At 40.6% G+C, this 23,636-nt stretch overlaps 1 protein-coding gene across 3 annotated transcripts in view; it reads right to left on the bottom strand.

Annotated features, from left to right (window-relative positions):
• Nucleotides 1-20,074: 20,074 nt before the first annotated feature.
• Nucleotides 20,075-23,636, bottom strand: part of spata6 (spermatogenesis associated 6) — a 73,101-nt gene continuing 69,539 nt past the window's right edge. For 2 of the 3 annotated variants that reach the window (XM_052012229.1, XM_052012231.1), the window contains 2 exons: nucleotides 22,362-22,447; nucleotides 20,084-21,411 (listed from right to left, as the gene is read on the bottom strand). In XM_052012229.1, the coding sequence (XP_051868189.1) occupies nucleotides 21,252-21,411; nucleotides 22,362-22,447 (246 nt within the window). In that variant the 3' untranslated portion in view covers nucleotides 20,084-21,251. Of the gene's footprint in view, nucleotides 21,412-22,361; nucleotides 22,448-23,636 lie in introns of all 3 variants that reach the window. The other variant, XM_052012230.1, reaches the window with a different exon arrangement.

Here is a 23,636-nt window from a genome sequence, read left to right as displayed (position 1 = left end):
GTATTCATTAAGTACCTCCGCTATTTCTTCCGGATCCATACACACTTTCCCACTGCTGCACTTGATAGGCCCTATCCTTTCGCATTTCATCCTCTTACTCTTCACATACTTGTAGAACGCCTTGGGGTTTTCCTTGATCCTGCCTGCCAAGGCCTTCTCATGTCCCCTTCTGGCTCTCCTAATCTCTTTCTTAAGTTCCTTCCTTTTAGCCTTGTACTCCTCCAGATCTCTAACATTACCTAGCTCTCTGTACCTTTTGTATGCTTTTCTTTTCCCTTTGACTAGATTTATTGTAGCTTTCGTACACCACGGTTCCTGTATCCTATCATGACTCCCCTGTCTCATTGGAACATGTCTGTTCAGAGCTCCACACAAATATCCCCTGAATATTTGCCACATATCTTCCGTACTTTTCCCAGAGAACATCTGTTCCCAATTTAATCTTCCAATTTCCTGCCTGAGGGCCTCATAATTCCCTTTACTCCAAGTAAACACCTTTCTAGCCTGTCTTTTCCTATCCCTCTCTAGTGCTAATGTAAAGGAGATAGAATTATGATCACTATCACCAAAATGTTCACCCACTGAGAGATCTGACACCTGACCAGGTTCATTTCCCAATATCAAATCAAGCACAGCCTCTCCTCTTGTAGGTCTATCTACATACTGTGTCAAGAACCCTTCCTGAACACACATAACAAATTCCACCCCATCTAAACCCCTCACAGTCTGGAGATGCCAATCGGTGTTTGGGAAATTAACATCCCCCATCAGCACAACTCTGTTGTTCTCACACCTTTCCAGGATCTGCTTCCCTATCTGCTCCTCAATAACCCTGTCACTATTGGGCGGCCTGTAAAAAGCACCCAGCACCGTTATCGACCCCTTCCTGTTCCTAACCTCCACCCACAGAGACTCCATAGACAATCCCTCCACAACGTCCACCTTTTCCGCAGCCGTGACACTGTCTCTGATCAACAGTGCCACTCCCCCACCTCTCTTGCCTCCCTCCCTGTCCTTCCTGAAACATCTAAAACCCGGCACTTGAATCAACCATTCCAGCCCCTGAGCCATCCAAGTCTCCGTAATGGCCACCACATCATAGCTCCAAGTATCGATCCAAGCTCGAAGCTCATCTGCCTTGTTCACAACATTCCTTGCATTAAAATAGACACATCTCAAGCCTGTCTGACCAGGTCCCTTCTCTATCACCTGCCCACGGCACCCAGTCCTAGCCTCCTCCACTCGAGAGCCAAACACCTCCTCCCCTGTCTTTCCAATATGGATCCCAACCCCCAACAATTCTAGTTTAAACTCTCCCCAGTAGCCTTGGCAAACCTCCCCGCCAGTATGTTGGTCCCCCTGGGATTCAAGTGCAACCCGTCTTCTTTGAACAGGTTATACCTGCCCCAAAAGAGGCCCCAATGATCCAGAAAACTGAATCCCTGCTCCTTACTCCAATCCCTTAGCCATGCATTTAACCTCCTCCTCATTCTGTTCCTATACCCACTGTCGCTTAGCACAGGCAGTAATCCGGAAATTACTACCTTCGAGGTCCTGCTTCTCAACTTCCTTCCTAACTCACTATAGTCTCTTTTCAGGACCTCATTCCTTTCCCTACCTATGTTGTTGGTACCAATATGTACCACGACCTCTGGCTGTTCTCCCTCCCCCTTCAGGATATCTTGGACGCGATCCGAAACATCCTGGACCCTGGCACCTGGGAGGCAAACTACCTTCCGAGTTTCTTTCCTGTGTCCACAGAATCGCTTGTCTGACCACCTAACTATAGAGTCCCCTATCACTAGTGCCCTCCTCACTCCTTCCCTACCCACCTGAGCCACAGGGCCGGGCTCTGTGCCAGAGATACTGCCACTGTTGCTTCCCCCAGGTAGGCTGTCTCCCCCAACAGTACTCAAGCAGGAGTACTTATTGTCAAGGGGTACAGCCACAGGGGTACTCTCTAGTACCTGCCTCTTCCCCTTCCCCTTCCTGACTGTAACCCAATTGCCTGATTCCGATTGTCCCGGCGTGACCACCTGCCTATAACTCCTCTCTATCACCTCCTCACTCTCCCTGACCAGATGCAGGTCATCGAGCTGCATCTCCAGTTCCCTAACACGGTCCCTCAGGAGCTGCAGCTCGACACACCGGGCACAGATATAGCCTTCCCTGAGGCAGGGAGACTCCGGGAACTCCCACATCTGACACTGAGTACAGGAAACCGCAGTCATACTCCTTCCTTAACTAAAGTCACCTAGCTTTCCTCGCCCCTTTACGCCGAAGCCCCTTGAGCCAAAGCCCAGAACACTCTGCTCCGTCTCACTCCGCTGCCCGCTCCAACGCTGCCCGCTGGATTTGTTTCTCTCTAAAATCAAAGTAGAGACAATCGTTTCTCCAAAAATGTAGCTTTGGGTCACCTCCACAACAGCAATGAGCATCATGACTGCAACTACTTGAAAATACTCTCTGGGAAAAGCAGTTTCTGCTCATCTCTGTCCTAAATCTATTCCCCCGAATCTTGAGGCTATGTCCCCTAGTTCTAGTCTCACCTACCACTGGAAACAACCTTCCTGCCTCTATCTTATCTATCCCTTTCATAATTTTATATGTTTCTATAAGATCTCCTCTCATTCTTCTGAATTCCAGCGAGTATAGTCCCAGGTGACTCAATCTCTCCTCATAGTCTAACCCCCTCACCTCCAGAATCAACCTGGTGAACCAGACATACATTAACAATTTTGAAGAGGGGGCCGAGTGTAGCATATCTAAGTTTGCTGATGACACTAAATTGAGTGGAAAAGCGAATTATGCAGAGGATATGGAGAGTCTGCAGAGAGATATAGATAGGTTAAGTGAGTGGCAAGGGTCTGGCACATGGAGTACAATGTTGGTAAATGTGAGGTCATCCACTTTGGAAGGAAAAATGGAAGATCAGATTATTATTTAAATGGTGAAAGATTGCAGCATGCTGTTGTGCAGAGGGACTTGGGAGTGCTTGTACATGAATCGCAAAAGGTTAGTTTGCAGGTGCAACAGGTTATCAAGAAGGCAAATGGAATGCTGGCCTTCATTGCTAGAGGGATTGAATTTAAGAGCAGGGAGGTTATGCTGCAACTGTACAGGGTACTGGTGAGGCCGCACCTGGAGTACTGCGTGCAGTTCTGGCCTCTTACTTAAGGAAAGATATACTGGCTTTGGGGATAGTGCAGACGAGGTTCACCAGTTGATTCCGGAGATGAGGGGGTTAGACTATGAGGAGAGATTGTGTCGGCTGGGACTATACTCACTGGAACTCAGAAGAATGAGAGGTGACCTTCTAGAAACATATAAAATTATGAAAGGGATAGATAAAATAAAGGCAGGGAAGTTGTTTCCACTGGTAGGTAAGACTAGAACTAGAGGACATAGCTTCAAGATTCGGGGGAGTGGATTTGGGGCGGAGATGAGGGGAAACTGCTTTTCCCAGAGAGTTGTGAATCTGTGGAATTCTCTGCCCAGGGAAGCAGTGGAGGCTACCTCATTAAATATATTTAAGACACAATTAGACATTTTTGTATAGTAGGGGAATTGAGGGTTATTTGGAAAAGGCAGGTAGGTGGATCTGAGTCCACGGCCAGATCAGCCATGATTTTATTGAATGGCGGAGCAGGCTCGATGGGCCAAATGGCCTACTCCTGCTCCTATTTCTTAAGTTACGTTAAAAGATCCAGCGTCGAGGAAGTTCAGAGTCAACATGACCATGAACTCACCAGCAAGAGCAACCAAGGCATGAGTATAGAATATAACTATTTTTATGGATCCTTTTTGAGAAGTACTTAGTAGTGCAGGATTTCAGGACTTAATTGGGACACCAGAGCAATACACTGATATATCATCCTTCTGTATAGAGAGACCTTTATACCAGACACAATCCTTTTAAATGCATTTCAAATGTAGCCAAAAGCCACTCTCTCGGAACCAGAAAACGTCATTTCAGAGTTTGACATTAAATAGAAACTGCCCTCCACCTTTCTTTGTTTCTTCTGTATTCATGAAGAAACATAGCAGTGAGAGCAAGTCTCGTTGCTGGTAAGTTTCATTTTACAGGAACGAGAGCAGGAAGCAGTTTGGAGAGCAAGTCTCGTTGCTTAACTAATTGGGCAGCAGCAGCCAATAAAAAGAAGGTAAGCTCAAGCGGAGTGGCCATTGTGTGAGAGTGGGACCTTGAGGCTTTGGCTCAAGAGGCTTCTGTGTGAAGAGGCGGAGTAAGTGAGCAGAGCCTAAGGTGAGGTTCAGGTAAGGTCTCTTGGAGCACTGGGAATGGCAGGCAGGGCAGTAGTTTGCTCCTCTTGCAGGATATTGGAAATCAGGAACACTTCCTGTGTCCCTGATGACTACACCTGGGAGAAGTGCATCCAGCTACAGCTTCTTACAGATTGTGTTAGGGAGCTGGAACTGGATGAACTCGGGATCATTTCAGGAAACTGAGGATATGATAGACAGGAGTTACCAGGAGGCAGTTACACTTAGGATGCAGGTAGCTGGGAGACTGTCGGGGGAGGGAAAGGGAATAGGCAGTCAGTACAGGGTACACCTGTGGCCGTTCCCCTCAATAGCAAGTATATCGTTTTGGATACTGTTGGGGGGTGGGGGGGAATGACCTACCAGGAGAAAGCCACAGTGGCCAGGTCTTTGGCACTGAGTCTGACTCTATGGTGCAGAAGGGGGGAGAAGAGGACTGCGGTAGTGATAGGGGATTCATTGGTTAGGGGAACAGATAGGAGATTCTGTGGACGAGAACAAGACTCCTGGATAGTATGTTGCCTCCCAGATGCCAGGGTCAGAGATGTTTCGGATCGAGTCCATAGCATTCTTGTGGGAGAGCAGCCAGAAGTCGTGGTACACATTGGTACCAACGACCTAGATAGGAAAAGGGATGAGGTCTTGAAAAGGGAATATAGGGAGTTAGGAAGAAAGCTAAAAAGCAGGACCTCAAGTGGGTAATTTCTGGATTGCTGCCTGTGCCACGTGCCAGTGAGGGTAGGAATAGCAAGATATGGCAGACGAATGCATGGCTGAAGAGTTGGTGCAGAGGGCAGGGTTTCAGATTTGTGGATCACTGGGATCTCTTCTGGGGAAGGTATGACCTGTACAAAAGGGATGGGTTACACCTGAACTTGAGAGGGACCAATATCCTTGCAGGCAGGTTTGCTAGAGCTGTTGGGGAGGGTTTAAACTAGGTTGGCAGGGAACCAGAGTGTTAGGTCAGATGATGGAGCATTTGGTGTAAGGGTATATGCATTATGCAGAGAGACTGTGAAGAAGGAAAGACAGTGGATAGGTCATAAACACGGTCAGTTGGATGGGTTGAAATGTCTTTATGATAAGTATTAAGAATAAGGGTGACGAACTCAGAGCATGGATCAGTACGTAGAATTATGATGATGTGGCCATTACAGAGACTTGGCTATCACAAGGGCAAGATTGGCTGCTTGATGTTCCGGGGTTTAGATGTTTCGAAAGGGATAGAGAAGTGGGTAAAAGGGGTGGGGGGGGTGAGATTGCTAATCAGGGATAGTATCACAGCCGCAGAAAGTGAGGATGTCGTGGAGGGATCGTCTACTGAGTCAGTGTGTATGGAAGCTAGAAACAGGAAGGGAGCAATCATTCAATTGGGAGTATTCTATAGACCCCCAATAGCCACCAGGACACTAAGGAGCAGATAAGTAGGCAGATTTTGGAAAGTTGCAAAAATAACAGGGTTGTTGTGATGGGAGACTTCAACCTCCCTAATATTGATTAGTACCTCCTTAGTGCAAAAGGTTTAGATTGGGCAGAATTTGTTAGGTGTGGCCAGGAAGGATTCCTGACACAATATGTGGACAGGCCGACTAGGAGAGAGGCCATACTGGATCTAGTACCAGGCAATGAACCTGGTCAGGTGACTGACCCCTCAAGTGGGCAAGCATTTCGGAGATAGTGACCACAACTCCCTGACCTTTCACATAGCCATGGACAGGGATAGGAACAGATGATATGGGAAAGTTTTTAACTGGGGGAGGACTAATTACGACAGTATTAGGCAGGATCTAAGGACCGTAAATTAGGAACAGATGGTCTCAGGGAAATGCACAGAAGAAATGTGGAGGCTGTTTAGAGAACACTTGCTTGGAGTTCTGGATAGGTTTGTCCCACTGTTACAGGGAAAGGACAGTAGGGTAAAGGAACCATAGTTGACGAGAGGTGAAACATTTAGTCAAGAGGCTGAAGGAAGCATACTGGAAGCTTAGCTTTTGGAAGCAAAATTCAGGCAGGGTTCTTGAGAATTATAAGGTAGCCAGGAATGAGCTTAAGAAGGGACTTAGGAGAGCTAGAAGGGGACATGAGAAGGCCTTGGCGAGTAGAATTAAGGAAAACCCCAAGGCATGTAAAGAACAGGAGGATGACTAGAGTGAAGGTAGGACCGCTCAGGGATAAAGGTGGAAACATGTGCCTGGAGGTAGGGGAGGTCCTGAATGAATACTTTGCTTCAGTGTTCACTAGGGAGAGGGACTTTGATGAATGTGAGGTCATCATAGAACAGGCTAGTGTGCCGGAGCATGTTGAGGTTAAGAAAGAGGTAGTGTTGGAGCTTCTAAAAAAAATATTAGGATAGATAAGTCCCCGGAACCAAATGGATATACCCCAGGTTACTACAGGAGGCAAGGGAAGAGATTGCTGGAGCATTGATGATGATATTTACATCCTCCCTGGCCACAGGAGTGGTACCAGAGGATTGGAGGACGGCAAATGTTGTTCCCTGGTTCAAGAAAGGTAATAGGGATAATCCTGGGAATTATAGACCAGTGAATCTTACATCAATGGTGGGCAAGCTATGGGAGAGGATTCTTAGGGACAGGATTTACAAGCATTTGGTGAAGCATAGTGTATTAGGGATAGTCAGCATGGCTTTGTGAGGGGCAGGTCCTGCCTCACGAGCCTAATTGAGTTTTTCAAGGAGGTAGATGAAACAAATAGATGAAGGTAGAGCAGTGGATGTGGTGTATATGGACTTTAGTAAAGCATTTGACAAGGTTCCCTGTGGTAGGCTCATCCAGAAAGTCACGAGGCATGGGACCCATGAATTCTTGGCTGCGTGAATTTGGAATTGGCTTGCCCACAGAAGGCAGAGCATGGTAGTAGATGGAGAGTATTCTGCCTGTGTCGTCCCGAAATCAATTTTCCCTTTCCGTCTGCTGTGAATAACACAGTGCCACAAGGTCGATTCGAACAAATACCTTTATTAGCAGTGCACCGCTAGGAGAATTCTCTTCAGCACTCACTGAGAGTCGCTTCCCGAGTTCTCCCCGAACAAAGGGCAGACAGACATTTATACAGGAATTGTCATGCACATCCCATGCAGACGGCACCGCGAGTTTCGGTCAAGCTATAGAGATCCCAAGACAGCTATCACACCTTTTGTCTTAGTATAATTGAGTTATAATCAAGGCTTTCAAAGGCAGGTATCACCCTTCATTGTTCAGACCAAGTCTTCACCTCGATGCTAATTACACTCAGTATCGCCACCGTCTGACATATCGGAATGGTTTGTTACCCGAAACAAAGGCAGTTAACATACTTAACATTCCAACCTAACTAGTGGGTCAGCAGCTTGCTAGTCCTTGCTAAAGAAATATAAATGCATATATATATATTTTGTTTGCCAGTTATAGGTATGGTTGCAATTCTTAACCCTTCACTTCCTCACCTGGGGGTCGGTGACTAGTGGTGTTCCCCAGGGATCTGTTCTGGCACCCCGCTCTTTGTGAGTTTTATAAATGACTTGGATGAAGAAGTGGAGGGTTGGGTTAGTGAGTTTGCAGATGACACAAAGGTTGGAGGGGTGGTGGATAGTGTAGAAGGTTGTCATAGGTTACAACGGGATATAGACAGGATGCAGAGCTGGGCAGAGAAATGGCAGATGGAGTTCAATCTGGAAAAGTGTGAAGTGATGCACTTTGGAAGAACGAACTTGAAGGTGTAGTACAAGGTTAATGGCAGAATTCTGAGCAGTGTGCAGGAACAGAGGGATCTTGGGGTCCATGTCCATAGATCTCTCAAAGTTGCCACGCAAGTTGATAGGGTGGTTAAGAAGGAGTATGGTGTGCTGGCTTTCATTAGTCAGGGGATTGAGTTCAAAAGCCATGAGGTAATGTTGCAGCTCTGTAAAACTCTGGTTAGACCACACTTAGAGTATTGTGTTCCGTTCTGGTCACCTCATTATTGCAAAGATGTGGAAGCTTTAGAGGGTGCAGAGGAGATTTACCAGGATGCTGCCTGGATTAGAGAACATGTCTTATGAGGAAAGGTTGAGCGAGCTAGGGCTTTTCTCTTTGGAGCAATGCTGGACGAGAGGCGACTTGATAGAGGTGTATAAGATATGAGGGGCATTAAACAGAGTGGACAGCCAGCACCTTTTCCCCAGGGCAATAATAGCCAATACCAGAGGACACCTGTTTAAGGTCAGAAGAGGAATGTTCAGGGGAGGTGTCAGATGTAGGTTCTTTACACAGAGAGTGGTGGGTGCCTGGAATGAGCTGCTGGGGGTGGTTGCAGAGGCTGATACAATAGGTACATTTAAAAGGCTCTTAGGTAGGCACATGGAAGTAAGAAAAATGGAGGGTTATGGGCTGTGGAGGAGGGAAGGGTTAGCTTGATCATGGAGGAGGTTATCATGTTCGCCTAACATGCGAAAGGTCCCTGGTTCGAAATCAAGCAGAATCATTCCAGGGTCAGGCACGGTAGTGTAGTGGTCAGTGTAACGCTATTATGGCGCCAGCGACCCGGGTTCAATTTCTGCTGCTGTCTGTAAAGTGTTTGTACATTATCCCCGTGTCTGTGTGGGTTTCCTCCAGGTGCTCTGGTTTCCTCCCACATTCCAAAGACGTATGGGTTAGGAAGTTATGGCCATGCTATGTTGGTGCTGGAAGCGTGGCGACACTTGCGGGCTGCCCCCAGAACACTCTATGCAAAAGATGTACTTCACTGTGTGTTTCCATGTACATGTGACTAATAAACACATCTTATCTAGTTCGGCACAACATCTTGGGCCGAAGGGCCCGTACTGTGCTGTACTGTTCTATGTTCTATTACTATCACATTAGTATAAAGGTGTATATGATACTTGCAGTTTGTAAAAGTAATATTTTCAGCCAAAATCTGCATACATTAAGCAAATCAAAAAACTGCAGATTCCAGAAATCTGAAATAAAAATGGAAAATATGGAGACACACAGCAAATTGATGAAGGGTCTTTGACCTCTAATGTCAACAGCATTTTCTGTTTTTATTTTGCCAATATTAAGGTACTGGAAAGTTTTTGTGAAAGAAGATGCAAACATAAAATACTCCTATTGAAGGAAGATACTGTAAAATGGTCTGAATTTTCAGTTTGATTAAAATAACAAGTTATGTTGAGCCAAATTTCAAACCAACTCTTCCTGCATCTTTAAATAGCATCTTTTCTACATATTCTTAATGCTTCATAAAGAAACAAATGCTTTCTTACTCACCAAATCACTTTCTTTTAACTGTTAAATCTTTGAAAGATTTTGTAAGTAGTAACCCTCTCATCTTTAAATGACTTTTACTTTCATATGCATAATCCTTGCATGTAACCCCACACTTATTTCAGTTGTTTAGACCAGTAGTTAAAGCATTTACCGGTTCTTCCTTTACTAATTCAGTGATTTTTCAAAGAATTTGGCCAGCAATAATTTTATTTACTTATTATCTTCCTGTGTCGTTGTAATTAATGAAGTATACTCTTTTGCATTGTAACCAAAATGTAATGGAATCTGGATAAAAATTATTTTAACCTCTGTTATGCGATTGACAATATACATTTATTATCTCCAGAAAGATGAAGCAAGCTAAACTGCTGAATACCTTTACCATGTAATTTAAGTCTGTTGTATTTACATCAATGCACATTCCTTTCATCAGCACAAGTTCTTTGGATATCAGGAAGCAAGTCACTCACCCTGGAATTCGCAGTGTCTAACCTGCTCTTGTAGCCATGGTACTTATGGGGCTGGTCCAGTTTGAGTATTTGGTCAACAATGATCCATAGGAGACTCATCAATGATAACGCCACTGAATATTAAGTGCAAGTGGCTAGACTCTCGTATGCACACGTATTAAAAAATGAACAATTGATCAACAAATCTGTAATATATTTGTGTGCTTTTGCACTGTTTAAAGATTTTTTTTCTTTATTCCTTATTCCATTTGATATTAGAAAACAGGTCTTACTTTGCACATTTTTTCTCCTTGACCTTAACCTGAGAGGTGATCTTTTGAGGTGTATAAAATCATGAGGGGCATAGACAGAGTGAATGCACAATCTTTTTCCCAGGGTTGGGGAATCAAGCACTAGAGGGCATAGGTTTAAGGTGAGAGGGAAAGATTTAATATCTCTCTTCAAAGATTTAATAAGAACTTGAGGGGAAACTTTTTTTTACACAAAGGATGGTATCTATGTGGAATGAGCAGCCAGAGGAAGTGGTTGAAGCGGGTACAATAACAACTTTTAAAAGACAGTTGGACAAGTACATGGATTGAAAAGGTTTAGTAGGTTATGGGCCAAATGCCGGTAAATGGGACTAGCTTGGATAGGGCATCTTGGTTGGCATGGACCAGTTGGGCTGAATGGCCTATTTCTGTGCTGTATAACTCTATGACTCTGACCTTTAAATTTTGAGTTAAAATGAATCAGTGTATGAGATTTGAACAAAAGATTATAATGGCATTTTTTTTCAGAGACAATATAAAGGCAATACTTTCACCAGTTATATTTAAAGCATTTTAAATTCATAAAACTTTTCTTGACTAATTTTCTGAGTTTAACTACTTCAGCAGTAAAGATTATACCCAAGAACTTAAGAATTCTAAAGATAATGTTAAATCACCAAATTTCAATAATCAAAATTAGCATCTATTTGGATGAAAAATTGTATACTTACAGATCACATTGAAACATCTGTAAATTCAAATGGTCACAAAATATTATAAATACTTAATTTTGATACTTTCCAAAAATTACTTTTTCAGTCAGGTATCTTCCTCAGTGAAAGATTACCTACCTGGTGTTATCTTCTTCATTTTTTATATATTATGCCCACTGAGCAGTATTGGAGATCAGCCAATAGGTCAGTTGATCTAGGAAACCAAAGGAAATGCTTCTTAGCAAAACTTTTGATACATTAATATTAGGTGATGCTGACTCATGACCCTCATGCTCCTTTATAAAACTAAACATCTTTGCTCTTTCAGAATTTTTTCCCCCCACACAGTGTTTAAAGTCATAGATAGTATACAGCCCATGGATTGTATATGTACATTGATCTCGATAATGCCAGGATAAGAACCGACAATACTAAAATCCAGAGACTGACACTTTTTTCATTGGAACAAAAGACTAAAGAAAGGTTAATTTACTTCAATCTAAGGATATGGGCCTCATTTATTGCCCATTCTTGGTTTCCTTTGAGCATGTATTGATGGTCTTTCTTGAGCCACTTCAATCTGTGTGGTAAAGGTGCTTCCAGAATGCTTTTGACTGAAGAGTTAGTAGCTGGAGGCCATTGACTATGGAAGTGGAACACAAAATAAAAGTTGTTCCATGCTTCACAAAATATCCCATTGTGATACGCACAGCCAAATAATAATTAAAATCAGAGGAGGTCCAGAGTTAAAATTAATTTTAATAACAAACATACACTTAAATTTGTAATTAAACTCCATTTGCTGACAAAGTTGTATTTTGTTTAAGAAAGTAAGAAGTTGTTATATAAAATATAGTATGCAAATAACACAACAGCAAGTCATTTAATTCCATTAAATAAAATCAGTTTGAAATTGCATAAAAATTGTACATAGCATTTATAAATGGATTGTTAACATCACGTTAATAAACTACAAGCTGTAGTCAAATTGACTGGTTATCTCTAAAACAGCAACAATCAGACTACAGTTATGGTACTGATTTTAAAGCAATCAGTCTTTCACAACAGTGCAGGAATTTTTAATGTTGACTCAGAACAAAGAAGACCATTCAATATCTCGACATTAGGTCATTCCATGCAAGCAAAATAGTGCGTTTGAAGTGTAACTTTGCACCAGGCTGGAGTATATAGCAGCACTGCCAGCAGGTTGAGAGTCTCACATTCATTGTCCAAAACAATCAATCAAGTATAAATCCAATCAAGCATCAAATCCAATCAGCCACCAAGTTATACTGTTAGTTGTCTGCCTTTGTGCACCAAGGAGAGGCTGCATTATAAGTAAGGCCTGAATCTTTTTATTGTAATTGGTGAAGGCTAAAACAAAATTCCCAAACTCCAACATGGAAATACTTTTTTCTTCTTTTCATTGATAAAACTCCCATGCCAGCAATAAACAGCAATTTCACTTTCAGAATGCTGCTCAAGGCTTTCAAGATCAGCATTTAAGCTATTTATCAATTGCATTTATCTCTGGAATTCTCTGGTGAGTGGCTTGATGGTGATAAGAATGTGCATAGAAATGGAGTTTTAAAAAAAAACACGAAAATATGCTGGTAAACTGTTTTGAAAAAGAGCCATTGCAGCAAGAGTACTTTCACTGGTGTGCCTGCTTTACTGCAAGTATTTCCCACAGGATTTTGTAAAATGATTTATCACCCACTGCAAGAGTAATTATAAAAAAAAACAGCCACTATACTTGATGAAAGCCAGGCAATACATGGCCGTTCAGTTATAAGTATTCCATTCACATTCTATGATCACAAGAATGCAAATGGAAGTGATACTGTTGTGGCTATCGTGGACAATTATAGCAATGGTGCTTGGAAAAATTCTCAAAAAATATTAAGTCCTCAACACATGTCTGTGCACTGATTCTGCAAACTATGTAATGAAACAAGAGACAGAAAGTTGGTGCACATCAATAACTGAGGCTTTTTTTAGTTACCTATTTTGCTGAACAACAACAAATAATGAAAAAAAATCCCTGAACACAAGCAAAAATAGGAACCAAAAATTGAAAGTCTTAATTATATCTTCAAGCTTAGGTAATGTTCATTAAACAGTATATTTTCTGAATTCACTCCATTTTAGATGACTAACATTTTCAACTAACACTCCAAGAACTTCAATCGGAAAAAAAAATGAACTCAGTTTCCTCGGTTGGCAATCATTAAGGATCTGACAAAACTCCAAGAAAGAATTCTCACGGCTACTACAATGGTGTAATATTATTGCAGTGCTAGAACTTGTCTGGCACTGTAACATTAGAATAGGTGGGAGTGCCTCATGTTGACTTGAGTGCCTTGCAGATCAAACTAGCTGTGCCAGTGACTACTTTAAACATGGGACTTTAACTGCTAAATGTTCTGGCCAGAAGGGTGGGAAAAGAAACTGCAACAAATGGGAGCAACTCTGGTTGTTTTCAGTCTTCTAAGGGGCACTACCACTTATCATTGCGGCACCTTGAAGGTATGAATACACAGACTTGAGGGATGGAAATCTGCCAGGTACCCAAGCTCTCAGTTTCAATTCCTGTTCCAAGCTCTGAGCTAGGAAAGCCTTTGGTAATTCTCGTAATGAGGGAAACAGAGGTGAGTTGGTGTTATATCATTGGCCAGATTTCTTTGCTGTTGTTATCCAGTTCAATCTCCAGGATGAACCCTGCCCATTATGTTATTTGCCTATAAGCAAAGGAACAGGATTGCCAATTAGACCACAGAGCTTGAATTTATCATGTGCATACTGAAGTAATTTATTACTTGAAATCTACAGTACTTCTATGTTCTTAGCAGTTGTTGTAAACAATATTATTCCTGACTGCTCGGAGTAGAAAGAAAACGAATTTTCTAAAGTAGTTTGCCTGCAATTGAACTTCCATATGATAAAACAAATTTCATAACAAGTACATTTCCTTCATGTCATTTTTTCATGTCAGAACTATTAAATTGATTTTTCACATGATTTCTATAACAAATTGTGAGGTAAGAAGGGAGAGAGGGATCAATACCAGGCTTCAAAAATTAGAGATTAGGGCCCACTGATTTTCTGCTTGTGTCAGTTATTCCCAAACATCTACAATATTGTATTAAAATTCAGAAAACTGGGGATACTGGAAATCTGAAAAAAAATATTCAGCAGGTCAGACAGCACCTGTGGAAAGAGAAAGAGCGTAAATGATCAATCAGAACTGGAAAAGTGGGTAAACCAAGTGAGTATATCTTAAGTTATAGAGAGGGTGGAGGAGAGAAAGACAGAACAAAGGTGAAATTATGTTTGCTGTGGTGACGCACATCTGTTGATAGATAACTGTGAGCAGTTAGAAAGGGAGAAAACAAAAAGGGACATGTAAAAACTGTGAGGTGCAGGCCAGAGCTGCTGCAGAGAACTGAAACCAAAAGTAGAATGTTGGAAATGCCCAGCAGATCAGACAGTGTCTGTGGAGAGAGACACACCGAGTTAATATTTCAGATGGATAATCTTACAACAGAACTGGTCAATTCTGATACAGAGAAGGCAAAATTTTGAATATTGAGTCCTGAAGGCTACATCATGCCTGGGCTAAAAGATGAGGTTTTCAAGCTTATACAGGTTTCTCTGGAGCAGTGCAGGACACCACAGAGAGTGAGAGTTGAGTGGAAAATTATAGTGACTGATAACTCAGTGTCAGGATTCAATATTGAAGTCAACTCGTCCTGTTTGTACCATTCTAGACAATAAAGTGCAGTTTGCAGTTAAATAATTTATGCAGAATGTCACAGTTAGAGGGAATTTCATAAATGCAGGCACCAATAGGCGTCATGGTCACACAAACTGGCCAAAACTGCAGCTGCCAAAAAATTTCAAGGAATGAATAAACCACACTCATCACTCTGGGCTCCACACTTGAACTGGAAAAATCTAGCAATCTGAATGAATTGCTAGCATGTGTCCACCAACAAAGAATCCTCATAAAAAAAAAATCAAAATGCAGTGAATGCTGGAAAGGTCAATAATATGAAATGATAAAAATGATGCCTGACCTTCTGAGTATTTCTAACATTTTGTTAGGTAATCCTTATGGTTAAAGTCATACATTGGGAAAGCTCGCAAGACACATTCATCCTGAGGCACTCTTATTATATCAACAATTTTAGCCAAATGGACAGGTGCTTCTTTGGGGGCCAGGGCTATCTCCAGGAACCTTGTTTCTCACTCTAGTCTGGAGTGTGCAATTGAAATGGCTGCCATATGCTCACCAGGTGCTTGGTGAAACATGCCACAGGTCTCCTCAAGATGAGATTCCATTGTCTGGATTGGTCAAAAGGTGTTCTGTACTACTCTCCAGAGAGGACCTCATGCTTTCTGGTAATCTGCAGCATGCCACATAACCTTGGCATGAGAGCACAACAGTTGTGCTGCACAACAGCTGGAGGAAGAGGACCAGGATGAAGTAAGAGGAGGAACACAGCAAATGGCAATGAAGAGAAGTCCCTACCCAATGCGCCTCCAGATCTGAGATTCTTGAGGACCATATGTTAATAGTTCAAAGCACAAATAGAGGCAGTTGATGGCCAGACAGAACAAGACCTTGGTATTATTTAGACGTGGGATACTAAGTGTAAATTATGATTATATTAAACAAATGCACATCAATGACCTTATACCATAAGCATGTCTATTTCCTTTTGGCATTCAGCAGCATCAGCATTATATATTCCTCCAAACAGCAACATCTTGAAATGACCATTCCCCCAAAAGTTACCTGAACCAGATTCTGAATACTCAACAGTAAGAATATGTATTAGACTGCAAATGAATGTAGAGGACAATGAACAATGTTTTCTACTTGCCTAACTGCAGCCTGGAAGACACTGAACAGCACTCTATCTCAATCAGCATACAGAAGTCCACTGTATTGCAAGCATCATGAATCACTCTGACCTTGCACTGCAGTCCAACATTAATAGAATGTCTGTAGTATTGATCATTTTTCAACTAGATGGCAGCAACATGTGAAAGCTTTGTGAAATTACATGGAGAGGCCTCAACTTGTTACACCTGGAAAGGTAAGGTCAGTTGTCACTTGTGTCCTTTAACATAGTTAAGATTCCCAGCGCACATAACACGCTCACTTGAAAATATATCTTCCTTCCTGTGTACTCAGTTTTTTCCACAATGTTCCAACCGCTTTCATAACTACAATGTTTAAGTTTTCTCACCACAAGGAGAGCAAGTCAGGGTAGCAGTACCTTAACACTCCCAATGCTAACAAACAGTCAGCCACAAATGTTGGCTCTCTCATACTCCTCCACCACCTACTGGTAATAATAAAGAAAATCCCACGTTCCCCATTATCACACAGTTCCACTTTTCTACCCCTCCATAAATAGTCCTTAATATCCATATCATAAAAATGAGAATGATGCAAACATGCTAAACATTTTTATATGTCCAATCAAAATGCATCTTCCCGTAAACCTGCCTTCCTTCTGCCTTTGCATATCAGAATCAGATTTATTATCACTGACATTTGGTGTGAAATATGTGGTTGCAGCTGAGCTGGCAAATAGTTGTTTCCTTGGCAAGATGGAGGAGGTCGTATGTGAACAGTAAGATGACCATAAGCTGCTCTTGAACAAGATGATCCAGCTTAAAATAGCTGATAACAACTGTGAAGGTTGTCAGTGCAGCAAAAGTGTGGGCGTAAATGCCATCATCCTATGAGACAACAGGAAATTTGTACTGCATGGTGCTACAGTTACCCCCCATGGGAGATGCATCAACTCACCTTGCAACCTGCTGGCACACTATCACAGCCTCAAAGGCCCCAGCAACAGTGGAATGTAAAGTTCTGATGGCTGCAGCTGAGCTTGTATGAGAGCATGCTGAGGCTGCTTGGCTGGCAAAACTCAGAACCTCCGATGCAGCTCTCATACACTGGGTGCTTCAGCCTCTGCTGCGACAGAGGCTGTGAATACTGCCATCAGATACTGCCCTACTATCGGGTCCTAAAGGACTGGCAGGAAACTGGTTAGTATTTCCAGATTAGTTGCTAGAAGGCAGATATGATTGTGGGATGAAGGGGAAGCAAGATGTGAGGAGGAAAACTGGATATGAGAACATTGTCCTTCTCGTACTGTTCAATCCATGAGTGGCTACTGACTCAGCGGCAGCCAAAGTATCCTCTCCGTCAAGTGACTGAACCTGTGTGCAAGATAGGCTCTCCCTCCAATATGTAGTTACAGGCTTCTGAAAGAGAGAGAAAAATTCTGAAGGTGCTGTATTAGGTGTATTCGTCTACCTTGATGGAAGAGTTTTATGTGTATGTTAGGTGTGAGGTTTCTCTGAGTGTTGGAATAGTGGTGATGGAAGAGGATGTAGTGCCTAAGTTGACAGATGGGATGTACTGCTGTCTCTACTAACCATAGAGAAAAGCATGTTTCATTTCATTTATCCCTGGACAATTATGGGCTGAAGGGCCTTTTTCCCTGCTGTATAACACTATGACTATCTATGACTCACAACCAGACTTACTGGTCCTAGTGTCACAAGTCCTCAGGACATTAATTTTGATACTGATCATTCTAGCCACCTCTTTCTATTAGTACTGAATTTCTGTCTTGATGACTTTTTGTGGCCCCTTGAGAATGCCCACTACTTACACAAACTGCAGAGTTGTGGACACAGCCCAGTACATCATGGAAACCAGCCTCACCTCCATGGACTGCCTATACCTCTCGCTGCCTTGGTGAAGCAGCCAGCATAATCAAAGACCCCACCCACCCGGGTCATCCTCTCTCCTCCCCTCTGCCATCAGACAGAAGATACAGGAGCCTGAAGGCACATACCATCAGGCTCAAATGCCACTGTTATAAGACTATTGAACGGTTCCCTTTCTGTATATGATGAGATGGACTCTTGACCTCACAATCTACCTTGTTATGACTTTGTACCTTATTGTCTACTTGCACTGCACTTCCTCTGTAGCTGTGACACTTTACTCTGTATTCTGTTATTGTTTGTACCCTGTACTACCTCAATGCACTGTGTAATGAATTGATCTGTATGAACAGTATGCAGGACAAGTTTTTCCACTGTACCTCGGTACAAGTGACAATAATAAACCAATACCAATACAAAGATTTCCAGGTCTGTGTCTGTGTCTGTGAAATGGAGTGCCTATTCCAGGGTCTTTGATTCCATGGCTGCTGTGATTGCTCCCAAAGCTGGAAAATTACATCCTGCAGTGGTTGGATATTGTGGTCAGTTCCCTTTAGGAGTTGCAGGAATGATTTCAATTAGCACTGATCAACTTTGACTGGAATGTGGAAATCCTGAATTTACTCAATGTTTATGAGTGCAAACAGGGAGATCACCCAATCAGTATATTAAGTGCATAAGTACATGCATACAAGAATCACTTACTACCAGCAGTGAGACAAACTGGCACAGGAACCTTACATTGTAGCATTTCAGTACACTTTATATGGTCTATTAAATTTTTAGTTCTATGTTTTTTTTAAGTGAGCTCTCTATATCATGCAGTTTTGGAAAAGTATATGTCCTTTCTCCCTAGAGTAAACTGACATCCTAATAGGGCAGTTATTCTGCACACATTACCATAACTATTCTGGATCAGTGAGTAGTGCCAAATCAGGCAAAAGATAAACCTCCACTGTTGATGACTTCTTTTAAAGATAGATCATAACTTGCTATCCTGTTACTAACTAATGTTAAGACAGTTTAATGGTAACGTTTTAAAACTGTCTGACTGTATGAAGGCAAAGTAATGTATCTCAGCTATATGTAGGCTTACAGAAAAAAAACAAATAATTTGTAGTTTTCTATGGAAAAAAAACCTCTTGCACAGTACAATGAGAAACTATTCTCACTAATGCAAATCATGGTGCCTAAGACATGGTGCAAAGACTTAAAATCAGATGAGATTTTGCATGCGAATAGATTAATGAAAAGCATCAAATTAATTCTTCTGCTGATTTGCATAAAATGAAATCACAATTATATTCGGTTAGTTCTGATACTTAGAGCTGACAAACATTAAAAGTACAAATAAAATGAACAGAGGATCAGCCAACTTAATCCAAGTTCCTCTAAACTTTATCAATTACTTAACTCCTCATTTTCCAGCATCCAAAACCTCTTAGCAAAACAAAATTGATGTACTTGATAATGAAATAAAAAAATAGAAAATGCTGGAAATGGTTAGCAGCTCAGGGAGCACCCAAGGTGACAAGAAGGGCTAGAATTTTGGTTTAATTACCTATCATCACAACTGGTCATGAAAGATCAATTCTGTTCCTCTTTTAAGAGATGCTGTTTGATTTTCTATTGCTAGCATGTTCCCTTTTTTTAATTTCATAAAAACCGGTCCACATTGTGGCATTATTTCACAAACCAGTTACATAGTGGCATCATAATCATTCTATTCTATGTATAAAACAAATGGGACTAGAATTTCAATGAAGACCCCATAAAGCATAAATTTTTTTATCATAGTTCTTGAGTGCTATTTCCCCAAAGCTATAACAAAACATTGAGAAGATTTCCATGCAGGTCATTGTCAAATATATATTCAGGATTCATTTTTTAGACTGCAAATTATTCTCCCCACAATTAAAATAGTGTTTAGTAAAAGAAAAAGATAATTTAAGGAGCCTTGTTAGCTAAAAGTTAAATGTTTATAACAAAGAAATTATAATGGCTTAGATTTTGTAGCCAGTAGTGAAGTGACACAGCTTGCTGGCGACGAAGAAGAAAGCCATGCACAAAGATCTACCAATCTTGGTGCTGCAGACTACTCTTTTTCCAAATTTGTTTGTCATCAGGTCTCAGTTAAAAGAGACCTCTGGCAACCAGCTGCTGCAATTTATTAAAGTGGCTGAACAGCCAATCACAGAAAAGAACTTTCATAGACAGTAAGTCTGGAAGGGAAAATTTGCAAAATTTTTCACTAATTCTTTAAATATTTTATGAATACTAAATAAAGGCAAGAGTAAACAAGATTATAGTACAAGATGAAATATGACAAACAAACTTCATGAAAAATAAATGCTGTAAACTCCATTATATTTTGAAATATTGCGGTAAGGAAATTACAATCCACATACATAAAATAAGCATTTTGTAGGTCCAGTGAGCTTATTAATTGGTAATTATGACTCAGTAAGCCAGTTAAAAAGTCACTTAGATCTCATATAATAATAGTACATTTTTATAGTATTTTACAATGGCACTAATATGTAAATAATTCACTTTTTAAAATAAATGCAAAACTTGTCAAGTCTGTGGAAGACGGCTAGATCACTGACACCCACATTAAACTGCACGTGTGGAAATCTGAATTTGTTGTCAGTTTCTCAGTGAAACAATGGTGATTGTAGATACCTTTGCTGTCATAACAACTACAAAACCTAGGCCAAAATAACAAAAAATCCATAAATTGAAACTGTTAATAGTAAGTTTGTATATCTTATTAGGAATTCTAAAATTATTTAAATATTAATACATAATGTTTAGTATATACAAAAAAAATAAGACCTTTTGAATACATTCGTATTTTCTGAGAATCAATATTCCATAAAAGCAGACTGCTGTCGTTTACTGACAGTCAATTTTTCACTTAACATAGTTAATCAATGTGAAGCACCATACTTATGAGTGGATATTATTTGGATTTTAGGCAGAGATTTTTTCCCACCACGTTACCTTTGATCCAAGCATTTACTTTGTATTACTCTATCAAGGAATACATATTTCAAGTACCTTCATTAACAACTATCAGTTTTTCCAAACTCTTCCAAGTAGTAAGGCACAATATATTAAAAAAAAATTTGGTGTAAAACCTGAGCATGTCAATACATTTTTTTTGACTATTTCTTAAACTAATCACTTTATATTGGGGGTAAAATTACTGATATTTTGTTATTTTAATTATCCCGGTAAAGGTCACTTAAATGGAATGCTCCACTCCTAACACAGAAGTATTGAAATGTAGAATACAGAATCAATAGGGACTCTACTGATAGTATCAATTTTTATATATTAAAAAAACACAGGTAATTACGATTATCATTGACCACTAATTCTTGTTATAGGGAAAACATATGCTAATAATACAAGTAATTATTGATTACCATTTATCAATTCTAATGCACACACACAAGTTGGGAAAAAGCACCGTATCTGTTATGAACACAATAGTCTGAAATATACTGGTCTATGCAATCCTTAAGTGTTATCAGCAGCTTTCTTGTACATATTTCTATAGATCTTTTCCAGACTTTCTTCAAAAATTGCCCTGTGAGGCTTTCCTTTATAAAGAGCAGCACGATTCGACCAATAATCACCACCACCCAGATGTACAGACGCGTCGTGCTGGAGTGCTGAACTGTTGGACAGAAAGATCGATTATCTGATTGTGGGTGCATATTTAATGCTCACATTTTATCAATTTTAAAGTTAATGAATACACTCCAAAAAGCCGTAACTTGTTACAAAGTAGGGAAAATATCTTGGAAGAAAAATTACAAGACCCATATATAATGTTTTCACAGTGGTTTCACTTTCAACAACTATAAGATAGTGCCATAGATTGCATATTTAATAAGTAACAGTGAATTCCTCAAGGTAAAAACAGAAACCATGCAATACTTATGCCATTGAGGCCAAGTGAAATGGTGAAAAAATCTTATGGCCATTTAGAAAAAAAATGCTAAGAAATTTCTTGGGAATTCATCCAATTAGTCATTGTAATTTGGCTTTCCAAAGTCAAAGCAGCTGACAGAATGTGTTTTTTCTCCACAGGGGTTTTAAGCCATGTTATAAATTAGATTGCTCCACTAACAATGGATATTTCTAAATGGACCAAAGTTGTCTTTATGATCCTGTGCATTCATATACTGTGAGGAAAGGGAAGAATTTAAAACTGATTTCAGGATAACTAAAATTAATATTACCCCATATAAAGCCCCCAAAAAGGCAATATGTAAAAATCAGAATGAGATTCAAACCTTTCTCAGACAAATACAATCACAGAAACAAAGAAATAAAATCAGGAATAACACCACAGCCACTTCCTCATTATCCATTATAAAATTTCCTGCCTTTGTCTCTAAATAATTAATGGTAACCATTTTACAATACACTTAGGCTTTAATGGGTATATTTAGATAATCAGGAAATGACTGACTGGAATAACTCCAATTTAAGTATGCCAGAGTTAATGGCTAGCTAGTTAAAATAATCCCCTCCTGTTTGGAAACCATCTGTAAAGTTTCAACACTCAAGAGTTTAAAAATGGACCTGCAAATGATCTGGAATATTAAAAACCTTCTGTACCTGAGATGATCTGTTGTATCATTCAGTGAATCAATAGATAAGGCAGATCTTCTGCCTGAATGATAATCTGTGTCAGCAGTAGAATCCTTCAACATGAAAACAGTGAGAAAAGAAAGATAATCAACAACAAATCAGGCTCACTGTTTTAGCCATAAAGAATTGTCAATGTTCTTAGATATACAAATATACATGCTAAAGGCATAACTAATTAGCCAGGTTCATTTTCCCAAGGAAGAGCCAAAACAGTGCTCCAACCAGCTTGCCAGATTTTGCTATAAAAGGATTTCCAGTATGCCAAGAAAGCAACCTCAGAAATTTACAGTGATCAATATAGATCCTCCCCAACTTATGAATGCCCAATTTATTCACAGCCTGTACATATGAAAGAGCGTTTGGGAGACTGGTGGGATGGATTTGCCAACTGCTGCAGGTCTTGACACTAGCTGCAATTTTGCCACATCGAAACCAAGAAGAATACATTTTAGTTAACACATTAATGTCCATTTTTCAAATCCTATCTAGAGACACCATCTGGGCCAGGAGGAGTATCCTTTTTAAAACCGTCAATAGCATTTAAAACCTCACCTGCAGTAAAATCTTTCAAAAGAATATCAGTATTAGCCCAAGATAGGCTCCGACTACATTTGTTAATATGAGCCGTTAATAAGAATGGCAAAACAAGATTTATAATACTAGCTATTCCTTTGGGACAGCCCACCTCTGCAGACATCTTCTGCTGTGTGGGAATTAACTTGGTTCACAGCTGCATCTCCAATTTGTAAACTGTTTGGGTTATGAACAATTTTCAGGAACAGAACCCTGACGTAACCTGGGGAGGACCTGTATCAAAGATTAATTGTTTAAATGCCAACCTTAAACATCAAGAATATATCATGTTGACGTTTCTCTTGAATCTATTCCAACTTTTAAAAAAATTCCTCATCTTTTATGGCTTGTCCAAAACAACATTAGTCTGTTCTATCATGTAACTTGCCAATGGAATTAAGGGAAGAGTTGGGAAGAAATGACCAAGCTTCCAGATGAGTGGATGGAGAAGAGAACAAACCTTGGAAAGGGAGATTGGTAGGAGAATGACGACTGGTGGTTGGAGTAGATATTGACTATCATAGTACCAGGAAGAAGAGGTCAGAATGGAAGGGATCTTGTTGATTAAGGTCAGGTCTAACAGCAGCAACATTCAGGAAATTGACTGTTGTACGTTACTTGCTTTACTTTAATGCAGATAACCTTCAGGGCTATTGTCCCCAGTGCACC

The sequence above is a fragment of the Pristis pectinata genome, chromosome 3, assembly GCF_009764475.1.
Source record: "Pristis pectinata isolate sPriPec2 chromosome 3, sPriPec2.1.pri, whole genome shotgun sequence".
NCBI classification, from domain to species: domain Eukaryota; kingdom Metazoa; phylum Chordata; class Chondrichthyes; order Rhinopristiformes; family Pristidae; genus Pristis; species Pristis pectinata.
Note: the sequence above shows the minus strand (reverse complement) of the source record. Positions and strands in the feature narration are given on the sequence as shown.